Consider the following 18,241-nt stretch of genomic DNA (forward strand, 5'->3'; position numbering starts at 1 on the left):
CGGCATTCCACGGGCATTACATGCAGCGTCGCGGCGAGTTAGGTAAGCAGGAGTGGGGGGGGGGGGCGTCTGAATATTGTAATCTATCTGTGTTAAGATAAGCTACATTGGGTGACACTGCGAGAAGCTCAACTTTGATGTGGGTTTTGGTCACTATCTGTGTTAAGATAAGCTACATACGTGACACTGCGAGAAGCTCAACTTTGATGTGGGCTTTGGTCACTATCTGTGTTAAGATAAGATAAGCTACATATGTGACACTGCGAGAAGCTCAACTTTGATGTGGGCTTTGGTCACTATCTGTGTTAAGATAAGCTACATACGTGACACTGCGAGAAGCTCAACTTTGATGTGGGCTTTGGTCACTATCTGTGTTAAGATAAGCTACATATGTGACACTGCGAGAAGCTCAACTTTGATGTGGGCTTTGGTCACTATCTGTGTTAAGATAAGATAAGCTACATACGTGACACTGCGAGAAGCTCAACTTTGATGTGGGCTTTGGTCACTATCTGTGTTAAGATAAGCTACATACGTGACACTGCGAGAAGCTCAACTTTGATGTGGGCTTTGGTCACTATCTGTGTTAAGATAAGCTACATACGTGACACTGCGAGAAGCTCAACTTTGATGTGGGCTTTGGTCACTATCTGTGTTAAGATAAGCTACATACGTGACACTGCGAGAAGCTCAACTTTGATGTGGGCTTTGGTCACTATCTGTGTTAAGATAAGCTACATACGTGCTTAAAGGGCTACATACGTGACACTGCGAGAAGCTCAACTTTGATGTGGGCTTTGGTCACTATCTGTGTTAAGATAAGCTACATACGTGACACTGCGAGAAGCTCAACTTTGATGTGGGCTTTGGTCACTATCTGTGTTAAGATAAGCTACATACGTGCTTAAAGGGATTGGGTGACACTACGATAAGTTTCAACCCTGGTTGAATTATAACCTTCTCCTCCTCCTCCTCCTCCTCCTTCCCTCCTCCTCTCCAACCTCCTCCTCGCCCTCCGCTCTTTGTGAAGTCAGCAGTTAGGCTTTGGTCACTATCTGTGTTTATCTCTATCAAGCTTTTCCAATGTTATACCTGCTCTGCCACTGCACAGCAGTTAGAGGCAGTTAGGCCTCTATTCCAAGCACTTTTGAATATATAAGTGCTATTCAAATGTTCTAAATTCCATAGACACTGTCTTATACAGCTTATTGAGGCACTTGTCTTTCCGCCATCACAGCGTTTGTAATACCAGCGTCCTAAAGTTGGATTTGTCATTCCTTTTGATATTTGATTGTAATGTTACAACTTGTAACCCCTGGTGGTCACTATTTCCACATGTTTCAACTTGGGCGACAGCTAACTGTAAACAGTTTTTTTTTTTTTCTCTTTGTTTCCAGCCAGTACAACTATGAGGGAGTCCCTACCTCCCTGTTGAGAGAAAACGGTGCTTTTTCAATGTATGTGATGTATAGATTGGGGAGAGATGACCACAGCTAAAACGGTGATTGAAATGTGCATGGAAGACGGTGACGGTGGTGGAACCAGTGATTTCACAGGCACAGGCCGCGTCAGCGAGGGTTTTGTTATGAATTCCTTAGAAGAACATCTGAGATTAGAGTGTACTGTCTCCCAGGAGGGAGAGAGGTTCATCTTAATGCAACAGTGAATGAAACTTTAATGTGTGAAAGGTTAGCAGTCGTCATGACAGCACGTCGCATGACAACCAGGAGAGGGGCGGGGGGCCGTCGTTGCTACGACGAAGACCTATAAGTCGAACGGTGTTTCCGGGTAGGGCAGACTAAAATCTGACTGAGACTAAGAGGGAAGAAACCAGAAGAGACTCTCTCCTCTCGACGAGAGAGAGGGGGGGGGGGGGGGGGGGGAGAATGGCACATCACCAGTAGCTTCGGCTACCACGAGGATGGTTTTAGGCTAACGAACAGGCCTGAACACTATTGGACTGAACAGCAAAAGGACGATAATATGAACACACCGAAAGATCATTAGAAATATACTCTTCAAGGACAATACAATCTGTTAACATCTGAGCTGAGGTTTCTGTTTAGAGAAATAAAACCATGCTTTTCCTTGTAAGGTATTTCACGTTGTCGAAGTGTCGAATTCTTACGGAGGTGGGGAAGTATTATGGTTTACGGATTGCACTAACGAGGGGGAGATAAGGATCTTATCTACCAGTATCGGAGACGTCAGGACCATTAAAAGTACACAACGCAGAGGAATTGGATGGAGAGCCAAACAGACGAAGACGTGATACTGGCCAGTTTGATCAGAATCTTACAGTTGATGCCGTTGGGACCCGGATTTGCAAGAGATTAAAACAACGGGAACAGTTGGTTGTTGATGACAGCCAGAAAGCAAGAGATAAGAACAACGGATAAAGACTTTTTCAATAATGGGGCGACAGTGGACAACAGTCATCAATGTGTGGGAGAATCATGATCGAAGCAAGGCCGGCCAGCCCTGGGAGAGAGCGGCGAGTCGAGCGGTCAGGAGGCGAACCAGCGCTGTAGGGGAAACAGCGCTCCGATCAAAAATGTGAGTTCACTGTGCACACGGTTGTTTTGATTTTAAGCCAAATAAAAACGAACAGATAGTGAATCCGTAAACGTAAACATTTCTAGTTCGACAGAGAGAATGCCAGCTGTAATAATATGAGCAGAGAACCATGGTGAAAATCGAGGGTGTTATCTACAGAGAATGAAAAGCAAACGAGGCAGGCTGCACAGTTTTGGTTTAAGGAGGGTAAATGCGAGATGAGGAAAGGGGGGGGGGGGGGGGGGCGCTTGAATCAGATCGAAAAATTGTTATGGCGGGACTGTTTTCATAACAGAAGGAAAGTCGAAAGGAGATTGTACCAGTGTGTATTATGTCCGATCAGGCAAGAGTATTAGTCTGAGAAAGCGTCCCCTGATAATGGATAGGAAAGAGAGGAAAAACAGCGGTGTTTTCAGGCCTTGGAAGGAAGGGCAGCGGCCGTTTGTTGAGAGAGTAGCCATTTGCACCGAGTCAAAATGGCCGCAGAGCCACGAGGGGTTTAGAATCAGGAAGTGACACGTCACCTACAATCCTCTAGACTGAGTTTTGGCCGCCATCTAGGGGGGCAGTGGGATAATACAGGCAAATGGAGGAGTAGGTCGCCACCTAGTGGCGGAGGGGGGGGGGGGTAGTGCTGGGGAGTTTCCATTACCCATAGGGGAATATTTAGAGTTTAATTCAATTAAGGAGTTTAATTGCGGAGGGGGGGGGGTAGTGCTGGGGAGTTTCCATTACCCATAGGGGAATATTTAGAGTTTAATTCAATTAAGGAGTTTAATTGCGGAGGGGGGGGGGGGGGTAGTGCTGGGGAGTTTCCATTACCCATAGGGGAATATTTAGAGTTTAATTCAATTAAGGAGTTTAATTGCGGAGGGGGGGGGGGGGTAGTGCTGGGGAGTTTCCATTACCCATAGGCGAATATGTAGAGTTTAAGTTAATTAAGGAGTTGAATTTTTTCAAAATTACCAACTGCTTGTGTGTATACACGGTGGTGTATGTGAGAACTTTGTAAAGGAACTCAAAGTGTGGTATATAGAGCGACGGGACAGCTCCAGGGCGATGGTAGACAGCCCCGTAGGGTATATAGAGCGACGTGACAGCTCCAGGGCGACGGTAGACAGCCCCGTAGGGTATAGAGTGACGGTGACAGCTCCAGGGCAACGGTAGACAGCCCCGTAGGGTATAGAGCGACGGTGACAGCTCCAGGGCGATGGTAGACAGCCCCGTAGGGTATAGAGCGACGGTGACAGCTCCAGGGCGACGGTAGACAGCCCCGTAGGGTATAGAGCAACGGTGACAGCTCCAGGGCGACGGTAGACAGCCCCGTAGGGTATAGGGCGACGGACAGCTCTGTTGTATGTTAGATGATAGTACGAGTACGTATGTGAGTTAGGAGCAGGGAACCAACCTGCTCTGTTGTATGTTAGAGCGATGCTCGGTTGTATGTTATTATCATAATAATAAGATCGATATACAGGTTAATTAAATAAGTTTAATTATGAAATAAGAGGGAGTTCGATCTCCAGTGGGGCCTTCTCACACCTAATAAATAGGCAGAGTCTTGAGGGGACACGTCACCAGAAAGAACTGGCGCGCGCTGGGGGTCAACCGTGGGACAAACGTAGAGCGCCGAGTGGGTATCGTTTAGCTGCTGGTGTCACGCCGGAAGACAACAAAACAGGGAACAGCCCTGTAGGATTAGATATGGGTGTTGAGAAGGTGGGGGACTAATAGAGAACAAATAGCGCCATGGGCTGTAGGACACTCACACCGTCCAACAGTCTGAAAGGGCGTGGCCATGGCAGGGGCTTGCAGAGGAAAAAAAATATATAGAGAACGAGCTGCAGGCCCAAAGCCACGGTAGACTAATAGAAAACACAGGGTCGAGTGTACAGAAAGACTGCCGGTGTTGTGTTTCTGCTTTCAAGGGGGGAATGACACCGACAGCGATGGAGATGGCCAGGAGACAGACTGGAGGAGGAGGAAGCCGCAGGGGCCAGGCACGGCAGCCTGGTACACAGATCGTCCACGACGAGAGAGAGGGCCGACGGCGGTGGAGATGAGCCTCAACCAAGATACCGACAGGGCGGAGATGACCGACGAGGCGGAGATGACCGACGGGGCGGAGACGGCCGACGAGGCGGAGTCCAGCGGTCGCAGGCGGTGTTTGCCCAGGGGAGAACGAGGCGGACATCGGAGGGGGTTTCCCTGCGGAGACGCTGTTTAGAGAGCGTTTTGAAACAACAGAGCACGGGCGGTGAATCATGAACAAACAGGGACTTCCTTTCAGAGTCAATCAGGAGATCGAGAGACGAGACAACAGCGAGAAGTCCTGTGTTCATTGATTAGGAGTATGAGATATAAATGGAGGATTCATATATAAGATATATGTATAGAAGGATATATATATATATATATAGAAGGTAGATAAGAGGGAGAACAGTAGAACAACAGGATATAATTATTGGGAGCAGACAGGGGGGCTCCAATGGTTATGAGTCGTTGGATGTTGTTGGTTTTGGTGGTCGGTTTCGGTTCCCTTTGTGCACGAAGGGGGGCGCAAACAGACATCAGGCAGCAGGATCACTGGGTTGACCGTGGGCCGTCTTCGTTTCTTGTGCACGAGAGACGAGGTTGGTTTACTTCAACCACAGGCTATTTTTGGCATAATTAATTGAAAAACCAAATAATGATTTATGATTCTGAAGGGGTGATAAGAATCAAGGGGGGATTGAGAGAAAACGGTGCTTTTTCAATGTATGTGATGTATAGATTGGGGAGAGATGACCACAGCTAAAACGGTGATTGAAATGTGCATGGAAGACGGTGACGGTGGTGGAACCAGTGATTTCACAGGCACAGGCCGCGTCAGCGAGGGTTTTGTTATGAATTCCTTAGAAGAACATCTGAGATTAGAGTGTACTGTCTCCCAGGAGGGAGAGAGGTTCATCTTAATGCAACAGTGAATGAAACTTTAATGTGTGAAAGGTTAGCAGTCGTCATGACAGCACGTCGCATGACAACCAGGAGAGGGGCGGGGGGCCGTCGTTGCTACGACGAAGACCTATAAGTCGAACGGTGTTTCCGGGTAGGGCAGACTAAAATCTGACTGAGACTAAGAGGGAAGAAACCAGAAGAGACTCTCTCCTCTCGACGAGAGAGAGGGGGGGGGGGGGGGGGGGGAGAATGGCACATCACCAGTAGCTTCGGCTACCACGAGGATGGTTTTAGGCTAACGAACAGGCCTGAACACTATTGGACTGAACAGCAAAAGGACGATAATATGAACACACCGAAAGATCATTAGAAATATACTCTTCAAGGACAATACAATCTGTTAACATCTGAGCTGAGGTTTCTGTTTAGAGAAATAAAACCATGCTTTTCCTTGTAAGGTATTTCACGTTGTCGAAGTGTCGAATTCTTACGGAGGTGGGGAAGTATTATGGTTTACGGATTGCACTAACGGGGGGGAGATAAGGATCTTATCTACCAGTATCGGAGACGTCAGGACCATTAAAAGTACACAACGCAGAGGAATTGGATGGAGAGCCAAACAGACGAAGACGTGATACTGGCCAGTTTGATCAGAATCTTACACTGTTGTATATCCAGACATGTAACACACTGACCATGTTTGAAATTGTTGTTGTTTTTTTAGTTTTTTTTATTTCTTTTCCTTTGGCCGGCGCAATCTCATTAACGCAACGCATGACATCCAAGATGCAGTACTAGTCAATGCTGTGGAACTCAGATCTATGGAATGTGAGGGGGAGGATGGTGCGTTTCTCTCAGCGCAGGAGAAAGAAGATAACGAATATGCACCAGGGCCGTACTTCCCACTGCAGGGCCACGCTGTCCCTGGGCAACCACACCACCTAGGGGCCCCATCTCCACCGGCACACCAGCCACCATACCCATATGAACCCGCGGAGGACGACGACAACCTAATCAGGTTCAGTCCCAAGTCCAACAGGAACCGCCTGCTCAACATCTCGCATGATATGGCAACACCACAGCAGGGCCGGTGCTACGGAAGCGGGGCCCAGGGATCAGTGGAGGCCCTGGGAGGGCAACTGGGACAGGAACTCCAGCTAAGCTCCCTGTGCGATAGCCTCGCCCTGCCACGAAGATAAGAACGCACCGCTGCTGGGATCCACAGGAACCCCTACCACGCACCCCAGTCGGCAATACAAGCCCTTTTGCACCTGGTATGCTGCTGTATTCAACTATGGGGAGATGACTGCTACTCTACTCAACGGCATCCAGCCTCCTTGCAACAGATATATCGTTCTGTGTGTGAAGGAGTGGGGAAGACACCTGACTGCTACTGTACTCAACGGCATCCAGCCTCCTTGCAACAGATATATATCGTTCTGTGTGTGAAGGAGTGGGAAGACACCTGACTGCTACTGAGGACGACAACAAGGGAAGCCAGTGTGCATATTAAAAAGTCAAATTTCTGATTTAGATATGGGTACATATTCAGAGTTTGAAAATACTACTTATATTAAGACTGCCATTTTATTTTCTTTGCTGTCGGCGCTTCGGGTCACTGAGAAGCGCTTTATAAGGCGCCAGCGACCAATCTGTCCCCGGCCTGGGACTCCTCGGTCACTGAGAAGCGCTTTATAAGGCGCCAGCGACCAATCTGTCCCCGGCCTGGGACTCCTCCCCTTTTCAATTTGCACCTGAACTTTTTTCCCCCTCTTCTTTCTTTCTCAAGAGTTATTGTTCTACCTTATTATGTTTTTTTTTATTTTTTTTATTGTACTTGTATTTTGCAATTACCTGCTTGGAATTATCGTCCTACTTAGCCAAGTATGACATTATGATGTATTAATGTTGATTGATTTCTGTATGGTGTCTTGAGACTGTGGTTTAGTGATATTGATGGTTGAAATTACCAGGATGTGCCAAAAATGGCACAAAGTGGGGAATGTGAAGGGTAATTTCACATCCCCTCCTCCTCCACCTTCCCTCCTCCTCCTCCTCCTCCTCCTCCTCCTCCTCCTCCCCCCTCCTCTATTTGTGAGGTCAGGATTTCTGTTTAAATGTGAAGGGTAATTTCACATTCTTAATCCCCACAACAGGGTTGATCGTGAAGTCATGTTATCCTTCTCTCAAAAACTGTTAAAACACTATATCCAGCAGGCCAGATAACGCTTGCATCCAAGGCCGCAGCGAGCCCTCCTCAAAAGCCCATTCCATTTGACTCCCTAAATGACCATATAAAGCCAACCCAATCAGAGACGAGCAAGGCGTCTCTATTCCACTGTGTTAAAACACATGACACTTTGCTTTTTGTCACTTTCACTCTGACAGACCTGTGAATATGCACTCTGACAGACTGAAAGTCCGTCCGTATGGGCGTACTGTATATATATTTTCTTTTCCAATAAACCTGTGTTCATTTAACGTAAGTATTCCGGCTGTCTCTTTCTGCTCCTGTTTGATTATTTCAGAATGCCTAATTCGCAGTGTGACACTGTTTTAGGCTGCTGGATGTCCGTGGAGAACCTGGTGGTTTGCACTCTGATTTAAGGCCAATCTCTTGTCTCTGTATTTCATTTAACCATCCCTGGAGACGTCAAAAATCCACCACACTGTCTGTCTGGCTGTCTGTTTGTTTGTTTGTCCATCTGTCTATATCTGGTTGCCTGTCTGTCCCGACAGAGACAGAGAGAGAGGGGGGGGGAGAGAGAGAGAGAGCGAGAGGGGAGAGAGAGAGAGAGGGAGAGAGAGAGCTCTTGCTGCTGCTGGGGCTACACGCTGCTCTTTCAGGAGTACAGTCACACTGATCATCATTCTAAAATGACTGACTTCGCATATAGACTAGGCATTTACAGCTGTCCCAATGTAAATGTGCCTTCCTCGGTGCGCTTCCGCGCGCTCAAGTCGTAGGTCCAGTGTGCCTGACCAGGCGCGCGATCTCACGAGGGAGCCGCGCGTGAAATTCATTCGTCAGCAGTGTGCCCGTGCCGTAAGTTTGGATAAAAGCGCTATATAAATGCAGTCCATTTGAATCAAGCAGGGGTGTAAAGTACTTAAGTATTGTACTTCGTTACAATACTTAAGTACTGTTTTGGGGGATTTGTACTTTACTCAAGTATTATTAGGTTTGTATACTTGTACTTTTACTAAATTACATTTCAGAAAAAAAAATTACACTTTTTACTCCTTACTTACTCCTTACATTTAAAATGCAGACCTACAAAGTACAAAGTATAAATCTTGCAGGTCCAACTATTTTAATTAGTATATTTGTTTCTCTGGCCGAACTAACATTAACGTTATTAATCCTGCGTCCTTGCTTTATTTAAAAACAGCCAATCAAATCCCCATCAATGGCAAATGAACCCGCCCATACCCATGCTGATTGGTCCTTGTGAAAGACTAGAAAGCGGGGATCCATCAACACCTGCTATCAGAAGAATAGACAGTCAGAAAAAAAGTTTTTACTTTTACTTTTTAGTACTTACCGCCGGTAAGTACATTTAAAAGTAGAAACTTTTGGACTTTTACTCAAGTGTGTTTTTAGCCAGATACTCTGACTTTTACTTGAGTATAATTTCTGGATACTTTTTACACCCCTGGAATTAAGTCGGTCCTTCCAGGAGGGTAAAGTATTTTCCTATGGATGTGAATCCTGACTATGTGGTTTCAATCTTTATGTTTGGACTTATTTTGCTGTGACCAGCGTCTCACACTCTGGATGTGCAAGAGTGCTCTCTAACTGAATAAATAAAAGGGGCACTTTACCCCAAAAAACTATGCTAATTATTTTTGTCTCACACACACATCCAAAAACTCCAAAATGTTGCAGTTATTCAGAGTAAACAAGTTTGAATATGGCCACCAGTGATGCCACCGGGGACGTTGAATCATTGTGTTGTGTTAATTACAGTAGTGCACCTTTTAAGAATTACATTGCATTTCATTACAAAACTAACTCTGCAATAAATGTTATTTCCATATGACATCTCCTAACAGTCCAACACATGTATTCTCTCACCATCATTATCATCCTGCTTGTGGACCAGCCAGAGGTTATTGTAGTCCTTATGGAGATAAGCAGTCACCTGGACAAGGACACAGATGAGACCACAGATGACTCAGAGATTTGACATCGTGTTTCAGACACATGAATGCACATTAATATTCAGGATGCTTTTGAGTCGGCGACTGTGAATGAATGTCATTTCCCGTTAACAATAGCTTTGATAAGATCCTCTCCACCAACAATGAGAAACAAAACGTGACTTGGCAGATATTAGATGGGGTACTGAGGTATGTAAACACATCCCATTTATCACTGGATTTTGCAGTCTGTGTAGGTTCCGTTTCCAATGGCGATATTTTCAATATCCTGTTTATGTTGAGGTGGATATGCGTGACGGGGAGATGAAGATATCCACCTCATCCTGACTAAGACTTTAACCGTTATATTAGCTGGTATCCAGAACGCTCTGTACATACTCCCTCACTCTCCACCTTTAAATCCAGACTGAAAACCTACCTGTTCTCCCAAGCATACAACCTTCCCTACCCATAACCACCCTCCTCCAACGTACCACCTCCATTTCCCCTTCCCTACTCTCTCTCCCGTCTCCTGCCCCTCCCACCCCCCCCCCCCCCCTCAGTTTCCTTACTTCCCCGATTTTTCCCCTACTGGCTTTTGTATTTGTTTCTTTGTTTGCTTATTGTCAGCATCTTTGGGTTATTGGAAGTCATCTGACCTGCTGCTGCTTGGCCCCGACTCCCTCTGGGTACAGGTGCCAGTGAGAGTGCAGGTAGCCTCCGGCGATACGCAGGTTCTTTATTGTGACCGTGGAGCCATATGCCAGGTCTGCACCAGGGAGACAAAAGACGGAAGCAACTCACCACTAGACTCCACTGTCGGGACAATGAAGACAGACACGGTGAGGACGTTTCATGGGAAACACGTATGGGACTCACACTCAGGCATGGATGCATTGTGTAGATTGTTTCCTATAAGACGGGACTGGAAGGCCGAACTGAAGAAGCCGTCTCCTGGACCACTGGTGAAAAGAGAATACTGCTGACTATGATGTACACAAGCAGTATTCTGTGGACCAATAACAACGGCAGCAGTCACACAAGAACATGCAATCGTCCTCACCTCTTATTCAGGACAACAAAGTGTACTGCAAATATTGTAACGTAGAGGAAGAGGGGGAGCAGGATGAGTCCAAAAACACGAGCCAGCAAGTGCTTTGCGATGTCCACCTGCCATAAGAAAGAGAGGACGGAGACCTTCAGCATAACCCATCAAGTCCTACCGGGTACCAGTAACGTCAGTATAAGGAAGGATGTGAACACAGTGTGGTTACCAGAGAGACGTGGAGGTCCCCCAGAAGCCTCCAGAGGTCCCAGGCTGTGTTGAGTCCCACCAGCAGAATGACAAACAGCCCCACAAACTTCACCCCCAGTGCCCCGGCGAGGTTCATACCAGTCAGCACCAGCCAAAACCACCAGGGGGTGCTAAAAGGCCTGGAAAACAATAGACTGTTTTATTTGCAGCTTATTGACGGTACAAACAATGTGCACCAAGGACTATAGATTCTTCCTCGACGTCACTATTAGAAATAAACTCTGCTCCCAGAGTTTAAGATAAGATAAGATATTCCTTTATTGATCCCCTTGGGGAAATTCTGTATCATAGCAGCATGGGGGAGGGGGGAGGAGAGGTACAGTACAGGTAGTAGAAGACATACAGGTACAGGTCACAGAATTATAGTACAGTGGAGAAGTAAAAATAAAAATAGAATAAAAAGGCAGTGTAAACAATATAATTAACTCTGGACATGCGCATATGGGCAACAAGGTGTGAGATGAGGGTATGTATGCCCTCTCAGTTATTTTGCCCTACAATAAATAGTTACAATATATAATCTAAATCTAATATATAATCTAAAAAAAAGAAATGCTAAATATATAATCTAATAATCCAATAGTCTAAATCAAATTTTATATATAATCTAACGTCATCACCATTGTTTACAAACAGGGAAAGGGTCTACAAGCAGCCATGCATCTCAAATCTATTTTCATAGCACAGATTCCTGCTCTGCAATCTGAAATGGCATCATCATATACCCCCCACTGAACAATATCATTAAGATATGCGTTTGTTTGAGAATATACAGTATATCATCAGCAGCAGCACTCATTTTATAGTTAGTTTGAATTATGTTTATTATTTGTTGCAAACACTATGCCGAAGCCATTAACATAGTGATCCTCTTTATTATGCATCTGTATGAGTATTTCGTTTATTTGATTATGTTTATAGTCTATACTGATGAGTATTATATTGTACTGTTATGGCATTTTTTAAAGGAGACAAACAGTGAAACTGTAGAAATTCAGATGAGTAAAATTGTATGAAAAGAACGTTTTTATTTCTGTGGCCACAGATATCATCAGTTTACAATCAGAGACAAGTGTGACATGAGTGTCTGACCAGAAAGTTAGCAAGAGCTCTGGTCAGACTTACAATTAAATACCAGCTGGGAATGACAAATGAAAACAAAGATGAAAAATTAAAACAAAGATGGGTTTAGGGGTTTTGTCGTGTCTGACACAAGACTGGAGACGAGGACAAAGTGGTTTTCCGGGAATAATGCCATATCTAAATCAAGCTGTCCTGGCCCTTGGGTTGTTGTTTAAAGAACACTGTTAGAATATTTGCCCTATTGCCTGAGTAGATGCACACTAGTTAAACTATATTAACTAGTCAAGGCTGTACAGAGAATTATATATTTAAACAGAGCTATGAACATGCTGTCTAGTACACTGTACACACCAATATGCCCAGTAAGCTGTACAAATGTTGTAATAGGATAAAACATATAATATTTACCATAACAGTTGTTTACCTGTGCACTCACCAAGACAAATTCCAATCAAAGTTTAAACTAAATGGTAATAAACTATTGAATTGAATCGAATCATGAATGCCTGCTCATCAATCTCAAACACCCTTTTTGGCTTGAAAAATTGCATACCGGTAAATAAAAATGTTAAAAGGTTTTGGCCTAGAAAAAGTGGCCAATATGTAAAGTGCCAAGAAAGTCTGGAGCAAAACCTGCTGAAGCCCCAAGAGATGTTGTGGACAAACGATAAGCATCAGCTCGGCTTCAACTTGATTAACACTATGGCGACCGGAGCCCCGCGGCGATTTAGGCCTCAGAGGACAGAGGATTGTAAACAAACCGATGTACTTTCTAAGAGCTTTATATATCATTTATAGTATTGCTATCTGTCCATTCTCATTGTCACTGGAGTGCATAAACCGTGCCTTCATAATGGCTTAAAGAAAATAAAAATCCATCGGTTGGTTGTTATTTTATAGCGTCGTAAATATAAGGTATATGGCGCTTTTCGTCTAGGCTTTTCTGCAGGAGGCTGCAAAAAAGGCTAAACGTTGGCGCCGTTATATCAAACGCCATTTCTGCTGTATATATACGAATGAAATAAAACAAACTGTGTAGCATCCGGACTATTACAGAGCATCTATGGATGAAATGGGGGCGGCGGGGAACGCCGATCAGTATTATTGATTAGCAATAGAGTGTGCGTTCCGGTAGCCAATGTCAGTAGTCTATCACGTTAGGTTATAAAACAATGTCCAATCCAGCTGTAATTTGGGGTAATATTATCCTACCGTCAGGCCATGTGATCGCCGGCAGCATTTCCTCACCAGTCATCGGATTCTGGTAGATCGATATGCACATTGGCTAATCATAAATCCCATTATTCCACGCTGAAAAAAACGTTCGGCAAGCTGATCAAAGATGGAGGGGCTTCGTTTGGAATCAAGGCTCTATGATCCGCCCACAGGACTGTAAAAGCATATTTTTTTTAATCCCCTCGCAGTGGAGCAATGGCGCCCCTAAGTGGATCTGGCCGGTACTGCATGTTTCGAAAATCAAATATGTGGAAAGATCCTGCTAGTGGATCGGGGACCTAATAAGCGTTATAAATATGGAATAAAACAATAACAACTCGTCACGAGTATACTCGTGGCTCTGGACCACAACGCATGGAATCGAAACACGTATATACTCGTGAACGGACGCCATAGTGTTAAGAGACCGCGACTAAGCAGCAACTGACATAAGATGATGACAGAAGCAGATTTCAAGCAACATGCTGCTAGTAGCGAGATATAGAGGAATCCTACCTGTATCTCTGCAGGTGGAACTTGACCATGCTCAGCACTGCACCCATGATAAAGAACATGAGAATGGGATCCAGGAGGATATACTGGGAAATGGTGATACAGCCGGTGTCTGGCAGTGGAGAGAGGAGTACACACAGCAGAATCACTGGGCTGGAATATTCCTTAAAGGACGGCAACGCCGTGAAACAACATACACTTGATTTAGTAGAACCATGGGCAAACGTAGTGTCAGTAATAACGATTGGAAATAGCAGCGCTGTGTGGATATTTCCCATTTCCGAGGTCTGGATTTCAGGATTCAAACTGATGTCATAATCAATCTAAGGGTGATATTTTCAAAACTATCGTCCCCAGGAATGATAACGTTATTTTGACACCAACCTATGCATATATCACAGGAAACAGGAACTAACGTGTGGCATATGACAAATACTGTATGTTCACCTAACTTGGTCTCGCATAGCCAAATCTCTATCCACACCACTGGCTAATTTACAGTACAGGTAGGGATGGTACAGTAGGCTTGCCATACTGTACCTTGCAGTTTAATTTTTTTTGAAAACCTTACAGATGTGTTCCATACTCACAGGAATTGTGTAAAATTGCAGAAATAGTGAAACAAATAGTAAGATAGTTTCCCTGTAAAATGTTGTCAGAAAACATCATTCGAGTGAACCATTCAGGTGATACATTTCCCATAGTTATGCTCATTTTCCAGAGACGGATGCCATGGGGACATTGGAAACTTAATCTATAAATACAACACTGCTTTATGCAATCAAAGCCTTTACTTGTTGATAACGAGATGAATGGCAGTGCGGCGGCACGAAAGGCATTCACTCGTCTTACCTCTTCCTCTCTGACTCAGTCGCAGATCAAATACTGTATGAATTACGATCCAGCATGTCCTATTTTTTGCCTAGAATGTTTAGGTGATTGGATTATCTCATTTCCCATATGTTATGCTCATTCCCCAGAGACAGATTTTAATATGAGCTTCAAAAGCCTTGTTGATAACAAGATGAACGGAGGTGCGGCAGCGCGAAAGGCTTTCACGCTAATTGAAAATATGTCTACTACTCTATGTCTACTCCTGTCTGACTCAATCACAGATCTAATACTGTATGAATTAAGATCCATCATGTCCTATTTCTTGCCTAAAATGTTGTCAGAAATAGATTTGAGTGAAGCGTTTAGGTGATTGGATTATCTCATTTCCCATACTGTATGCTCATTCTCCAGAGATGAGTTTCAAAGCCTGGTTGATAATAAGATGAACAGAGGCGCGGCAGCGTGAAAGCACAAATAACTATTTTTAAATACTTGACCTGCTAACATTTCATCTGCTTAGTTCATACAATCTAATTGTAACTAAGATATTTGGTGGAAAGAAGAATCACTTTTGTGCATAGATCATAGATTGATCAGTTTTATATGCAGCATTTCACGTTGCTGTGAAATACCACAAACATCAACATGGGCTGACGTCGGGTCGGGTGACGTGTATAGTGACGATTTCCATTGACACACAGTATCAACGGTCTGCAGTATGGGGTTGCAGCACAGGTAGGGTGTTTTATACCTACCCCAGACCCGTAGCTAAATCAGCACAGGCTGGGTCCATTGGAAGTGGAAAAAGGTAAACAAAAAGGGAGCAAGGATTTCGGCATGGTACGGCAAGGTAGTGGAATAGCCCCATACGTTACACTGCGTTAGCACTGTGGCAGCACCGGAGAGAGGTCTGGCTGAACTTATTATCATTCCGCTATAGAGGGGAAAACACTCTGGCTGGTTTGTATTTCTTTAAACCAATCACAATCATCCTGGGCGGCGCTACGCCCAGGATGCAGCAACAGTGCCCTTGCAAAATAGTGTTTCAGGTAGCGGAAGGGGAGAATTCCGATTGAAATAGTGAAGTCGGCCAATTGCATGCTTATACCCACAGTCTATATCCTGTGACTCAGACTACCTAAGACTCTACTAAATGAGATGTAGTATGTTGTTTTATACGACTACTAAATGAGATGTGTGTTGTTTTACAAGACTACTAAATGAGCTGTAGTGTGTTGTTTGACAAATACTAAATTAGATGTAGTGTGTTGTTTTACAACTACAAAATTAGATGTAGTGTGTTGTTTTACAACTACTAAATTAGATGTAGTGTGTCGTTTTATGGTGTTGCATTCCTTTAGCAGTAATTTCTTTATTACACAATATTGTTCAAATGTTTGTTGCACACAAGTGTTGGGGAGTAGTTAACTACATGCACTGCTCGCTGGCCTCCCGGCCACTGCCACTAAGCCTCTTCAACTCATTCAGAACGCAGCGGCCCGCCTGATCTCAAACCTACCGAAGTCGGCCCATGTCACCCCACTTCTTAGGGACCTGCACTGGCTCCCCATTGCTGCACGAATCCGCTTCAAGGCCCTCGACCTAGCATACCGTGCGGCAAAGGGAACCGCTCCCGCCTACCTCCGGTCAATGGTCTCTAACTACACACCCTCAAGACCCCTACGCTCTGCATCTTCTGGCCGCCTCAGACCTACTCCTATCCAAGCTCCGGGAGGGTCATCAAAGAGAAGTCGCCTATTCTCAGTCCTTGCCCCACAATGGTGGAATGAACTACCCACCCCAGTTAGGACAGCCGAATCACGTCCAATCTTTCGCCGTCGACTAAAGACACACTTCTTCAACCATTATCTGAATTAAAAAAAAATAAAATAAAGAAAAATCGAACCCTAACTAACCGTACTGTCATGCACTTGTCCTAATAAACTAACCTACACTGTAGCACTCAACACTTTGATGAACATTGTTGCTCAGCTGATAGAGTTGTGCCCTTCCTGATGGCTTGTCGTACAGAACTTGTAAGTCGCTTTGGATAAAAGCGTCAGCTAAATGACTAAATGTAAATGTAGTTAATTTTACTACTGTAATTTAACTACAATTTGCAGTAGTTGGGTAGTCTAACTACATACAAACCTCAGTAGCCTTTTCAGTAGTTAACTACTTTTGGTCATGTAATAATAATAATAATAAAACTTTATTTGTATAGCACATTTCATACAGAAACTGCAGCTCAAAGTGCTTCACAACAGAAAAAAGACAGGCATACAATTAGCACATAAAGTGCAGACATAAAATCAGTTTTTTACATTAGGATCTAACATCCCAACAGGCCACGTTGTTTATGGTTTGATTCAGTTTTAAATAGACAATAATAAAAAGAGTAAGATAAAATAGACAGAGTAAAATAGTGCAATGGAATAAAATTGTAGAATAGAATAGATAGTAAAATTATGCAATAGAATGGACAGAGTAAAATAGTGCTACAGTACAATCAACAGCGGGGGTGTATTAGAAGGCTATGGTGAAGAGGTACGTTTTTAGCTTATATTTGAAAATATTAAGAGATTTAGCTTCCCTAATGTCCATAGGTAGTGTGTTCCATAACTTTCGTGCATAGTTTGCAAAGGCTGCATCCCCAATTTTCTTTAGACTGTGGCTTGGAACCTTCAATAGACCAGTAGTAGATTATCGCAATGTTCTAGGAGGCACATAGTTGACTAGAGAATTTGCAATGTAGCTTGGTCCTGTCCCATTTAGTGCTTTGTATATAAGGAGGAGGACCTTGAAATCAATTCTAAAATGTTACCGGAAGCCAGTGTAGGTTAGCTAATACAGGACTGATGTGGTCTCTCCTCTTGGTTCTAGTTAGTAGCCTAGCTTGAGATAAAGGCATGGATCAGTTTTTCAGCGTCTTTTTGATTTATAAAACGGCCGTACCTTAGCTATGTTTCTAAGGTGGAAAAATGATGTTTTTGTCACCTTGTTGATGTGTGATTTAAAGCTTAGGTCTGAGTCTATTATAACACCAAGACTTGTAACTTCGGGTTTGATCCAAGGAGTAAGTTGCCCCATATTGCTCTGTAACATTTCTCTTTTTGTTATAGGACCGACTAGTAGGATTTCAGTTTTGCCCTCATTTAATTTTAGGAAGTTGTTCGTCATCCATTTGTTTATTGCTAAGAGACAGGTGGAAATGGAGTTTATAGCTGTGTGATCATTTGGTTCAGCGGAGATGTACAATTGTGTCATCTGCGTAACTATGAAAACATATTGTGCTTTCTAATGATGTCTCCGAGTGGTAGCATGTATAGTGAGAATAATAATGGACCAAGGCAGCTCGCCTGTGGAACTCTGAAGTAGGTGTCATGTTTCTCAGAAGAATGATCTCCAAGCCCGACGTACTATTTTCTCCCTTTGATATATGTTCTGAACCAGTTTAATACAGTCAGAAAGACCAACTAACTTTTCTAGACGATTTATTAGAATATCATGTAGTTTAGATCCCTAGAAATGCAGGCATGCTCCCTGCTCACTCCTTAAAAACACACCCATGGGTTATACGTAGGTAACTATTTGCCTGCCCTGGTCCCTAGAATCAAACACATCTACACTGTACTCAGTGTCAGT

General features: G+C 44.1%; 1 protein-coding gene across 2 annotated transcripts in view; it reads right to left on the bottom strand.

The window, feature by feature from the left end:
* pomt2 (protein-O-mannosyltransferase 2) overlaps window positions 1-18,241 on the bottom strand; it is a 45,388-nt gene that overhangs the window by 17,340 nt on the left and 9,807 nt on the right. For both annotated transcript variants that reach the window (XM_084310143.1, XM_084310142.1), the window contains exons 5-10: window positions 13,766-13,874; window positions 10,911-11,070; window positions 10,700-10,806; window positions 10,516-10,598; window positions 10,296-10,405; window positions 9,572-9,638 (exon numbers count right to left, since the gene is read on the bottom strand). In XM_084310143.1, coding sequence (XP_084166269.1) covers window positions 9,572-9,638; window positions 10,296-10,405; window positions 10,516-10,598; window positions 10,700-10,806; window positions 10,911-11,070; window positions 13,766-13,874 — 636 coding nt within the window. The remainder of the gene's footprint in view (window positions 1-9,571; window positions 9,639-10,295; window positions 10,406-10,515; window positions 10,599-10,699; window positions 10,807-10,910; window positions 11,071-13,765; window positions 13,875-18,241) is intronic.

Source organism: Notolepis coatsorum, assembly GCF_963971535.1.
Source record: "Notolepis coatsorum genome assembly, chromosome: 3".
Lineage (NCBI taxonomy): Eukaryota > Metazoa > Chordata > Actinopteri > Aulopiformes > Paralepididae > Notolepis > Notolepis coatsorum.